The 4,328-nt window shown below is 39.8% G+C and overlaps 1 protein-coding gene across 3 annotated transcripts in view; it reads right to left on the reverse strand.

Annotated features, from left to right (window-relative positions):
* The window catches only part of LOC111874661 (F-box only protein 9), a 20,487-nt gene extending 16,396 nt beyond the window's left edge, over positions 1-4,091 (reverse strand). For all 3 annotated transcript variants that reach the window (XM_033755551.1, XM_023870355.2, XM_023870354.2), the window contains exons 1-2: positions 4,055-4,091; positions 1,200-1,368 (exon numbers count right to left, since the gene is read on the reverse strand). In XM_033755551.1, the coding sequence (XP_033611442.1) occupies positions 1,200-1,368; positions 4,055-4,075 (190 nt within the window). In that variant the 5' untranslated portion in view covers positions 4,076-4,091. The remainder of the gene's footprint in view (positions 1-1,199; positions 1,369-4,054) is intronic.
* Positions 4,092-4,328: the final 237 nt, after the last annotated feature.

Here is a 4,328-nt window from a genome sequence, read left to right on the forward strand (position 1 = left end):
GCGAGTAATCACCCCGCAATGCGCAACGCGCGGTGACGTCACGAGCGGAGCCGAAGAGAGCCGAGCGGAGCCGAAGATAGCCGAGCCCCGTAACCTGGCAACTACGCAATGCTAATCAACAGCGGTGACGTCACGCTAGCAACAGCGTCCTATGCTATCCGCCACGTCACACTAGCAACAGCGCAAGGCTATATAAGCGGACCCACAGCAGTGTGATGATCAGTTGAAACATAGCAGCCTGCGAGTGTGCGATAACTAAGAAGTCAGCGAGCGGAAGACTTATTGGGTGCTTTCCAGACATAGTGATTGCTGTAGTACGGTTATACTCAGAGTGTGTATTTCAGGGAGACTTGTATAGCTCCCGCGTTATCAGTACGTGAAGACAAGTGAAGACGGTGTTAAGAGATTTTGTTGTAGGGTTTGTAAACTGTGGAAACCCGTAACGTTGTGATAATTAAGTGTGGCCGATAGTTGTAGATTGTTCAATAAACCAGTTAACGATCTCTACGGCGTATTCAGTAACGGAAACACGTTACAATAATTACAAATTCAATATTAAGAGTTAAGATCAGGGAACAAAAGTAAAACATTTTTTCCTTGCTTCTGTGCCATATACAATGAATCAGCTGTCTATTACAATCTTAATATATTGATGATGGTGGTGATGGTGGTAGTGGCGATAATGATATAAAAATTATAATAACATTTAAGATATTATTTGATTACTCTCACAATCTTGAGCTACTTTCCCTTTATGTATGTCCCCAACAAATCCAATACCTAAATTATTTTACATCTCCAAAGACTGGAGTTCTGTATGTATTCTGGAAACATTTCCATTACGATGTTTTTTCTACACCTGTCAGAAATGTGTAAGGCATAGGCATAAGTACTGAGTACATGGAACAGCACTGGCGATTAAAATGAAAATTACTACTTTCTTAACATTCACTAAATCAAACTCACTGCAGACTTAAGTTCATATGCTTTCAAGCAATGCAGTAAGAAATGAAGCAACAATCACAAACAATTCATTGACTGGTTATTACAGCAGAGTCCTCTGAATAGTTCTGCAATGATCACAATGACAGGAGACAAGTCAAAACAAAACTGATAACTATTTATCAGAACTTACTCTGCTTGTATTAGTAAATCTGCACCTTGTGAATACAGTTAAACTTGCTCAAAATAAATTTTACCTGCACTGTTGTCTATTTCATGTCTCTCTCTTGGCTTCAACTTGCTTGCATCATAAAGACGAAATTCAATGTCAGGTACCAACTGCACAGCCCTGCGGTAAAAGTGTATAGCTTCATCTAGCTTTCCATTCTGTTCATTCTCAACACCTTTCAAGAATAACATTTTTGCCTGCAACAATAAATTAAAGCAAAGTTAATTTATCCCCGCAATTTGCAAAAAAGAGCCAGGATAGTGCAGTTGGTATAGCGACTGGCTGCAGGCTTGATGACCAATGGATTGGAGTTTCAGTCCCAGTGGGACATGAACTTTCATTTCTCCACATTGTCCAGACCAGCTCTGGGGGCCACCCTATCCTATCCAATGGGTACTGGGGGCTCTTTCCCTGGGGTGTGAAGGTGACCACTCACTTCCAGCTAGGACTGAAGTCAAGAAAACGTTGGTTTATACATCCAATAACCCATACATCTTCATGGTGTAATACTTAATTAGTTAAGCACAAGGACAACTTTACCCTTACCTTACCTTTACCACAGTTTGCATAATATGCAGCCCAAGCATAACCACTCTTCCCCTCTTTTCAGAAAGTGTCTAACCCGAACCATGTTTGGTCAGCCAGATCCACAGATTTCACTGGCATACCTAGATTAAGATTGGAATTATTAGTGGTAAGGGCTCTAAAGACTCCTTCAGCATCTTTGCCACTGATCAGTTCTATGGACTGACTTGTATTTGTGTTTGGAATTGAGGAGCAGTTAAGAACAGATGGGTGGAAATATATTACCATAGTAGAAATAAATGTATTTCTGGGCCTTGTGTTTCACGTGAGTACAATCAAAATGTAACATCTCCAAGATTGCTTGAACATCAACACAATGTTCAAAATAAGAGTGTTTCTCTTCGCACATCAGTATGAATTATTTTCCTCTCCTTCTCTGATGCCTCCATTTCACTGGAGAACCAGTTTCTCTTGACAGATTAGTGAAGACAACACCTCTATTAGACATGTTCAACAATACCAATTACAGTGTTCATTACCCAGGAAAGGAACTTCTAGTGGATGAATCAATGCTCTTGTGAAAAAGATGACTAGTTTTCAGACAGTACATCAAACATTAGGGGCATAAAAATGGCATAAAGTTGCCAGAGCCCAAAGGAATGATTCTTCAGGCTTTAGTGTACACAGGGCAACCAGATAATCTATGCGGTGAGGGGCATGCTGCAATGTAATTAAAAAGCAAATGGATGAAAAGATAAATTCCAGGTACAAGCTATACATGGACATGACAGTTATTATTTTGGCATTACAGCTTCTACATGCTACTGTCTACAGCATTAAATCACTACAAGGTTTGCTCAAAAAGTTCCTGAAATGAAAACGCAGAGCAGCAGTGCATTGGCCACATCAGGTATTCTTTTTATGACTTTGCAACCTGACCATTAGATATACAAGATATTTTGTTCCAAGCAGACCAGCTGTTCTGTTTAGTTTTTATATCCAGTTTTGAGACTGAGTGTGTTGTTGCCTTGCTGTGTTCAGTATGGAGTCAGTAAAGGAGCAAAGAACTTGTGTTATATTCTGTTTCAAAGTAGGGAAACCAGATGCAGAAACCCATAATGTGTTGTGTGAAGGTTATGGTGATGATGTTTTGAGTAAAATGATGACTTGTGAATGGTTCAAACATTTTAAAAATGGAAGAACTTTAATGGATGACAATAAACGGTCTTTCTGACCTTCAACTTCAAGATTCAAACCTCAAATTGCCCAGATGAAAAACATTACCTATGGAAATCGTCGAATGACTGTCTGAGAAGTTGCAGAATAGGTTGGAATATCCAATGGTTTATGTCACACAATTTTAAGGGAAGTTTTAGGAATGCATTGGGTCCCAGAAAAATTTGTGCCTCTCCAACAATCCTCACACTGAAAGAGTCCTGCTTTGTCTCATCCCAAGAGTGAAAGAAATGTTATTTGTTCTTTTTTTGATCGTTGAGGCACTGTGCATTATGAATTCACTCCTATGGTCAAACAGTTAATCACGATTCTTATCAGGTGGTTCTGAAAAGTCTGCAGGTTGTGGTACAAAGAAAGTCACCTGAAATGTGGATTGCAGAAAGCTGGCTCCTCCATTATGATAATGCACCTGCTCACACAGTGTTGTCAATTAGACAACTAATGGTAAAACATTAAATTCCTACCCCTCCACAATCCCCCTATTCACCTGAACTCTCCCCTCCTGACATTTTGTTTCCTTAAACTCAAAATTACCCTTAAAGGAAGAAGATTTCAGACAGTGGAAGACATAATCACTACTGCAATAAATGACTTGAAGGTGATACCACGGACATCTTTGAATGGTACTTCCAAAAGTGGAAAAGATGGTGGGAGAGGTGAGTTGCTGGGCAAGGGGACTATTTTGAAGGGGATAATACTCAATAAGCTCTAAGCAGAGACATATTATTTATAGACAAACTTTGGAAACTTTATGAACACACCTTGTACAATGATGTTGATCACACATATATTCTTCACAGTGACTAAATCAAGGCTCTCAAAGAATGAACATGTCAACATGCCACTGGTGTGACTGAAAAAGTGGAAGGACAAAAGAGACATTTTCTTCATTTTCACAGAATATGAATATGTTATCATTGACACAGTTAACAAGAGGGGTCAAAGAGTATGTCAGCAAAAAGATATACAGCAAATCCATGTCATCTGCTTATCAGCAAGCTCAAATGCTTTCACATTATCCTTGTGACAGGAATGAATCTGGTGGTACAAGAAAATAGGAATACATGTACGTGGTGCAATCCAAAAGTTCCCGAAACATTAATAAAAACTGTTACGTCTTACCTGGATCTTATTCTGCACCATCACCTTCAAAGTAGTTCCCTTGGGAGCACATACACCGATCCCAGCGTTTCTGCCACTTTTCAAATGCATCCTGGAAGTCTTCCTTTGTTAGGGTGTTTAGTACCTTCTGCATTTCTGCTTGAATTTCCTCAACTGTATCAAATCTTCGCCCCTTCAACTTGATTTTCATCTTGGGGAAGAGAAAGAAGTCGCATGGAGCTAAGTGTGGCGAGTACGGTGGGTGGGGAACAACTGCCATCTTGTTTTTAGCCAA

The sequence above is a fragment of the Cryptotermes secundus genome, unplaced genomic scaffold (assembly GCF_002891405.2).
Source record: "Cryptotermes secundus unplaced genomic scaffold, Csec_1.0 scaffold56, whole genome shotgun sequence".
Lineage (NCBI taxonomy): Eukaryota > Metazoa > Arthropoda > Insecta > Blattodea > Kalotermitidae > Cryptotermes > Cryptotermes secundus.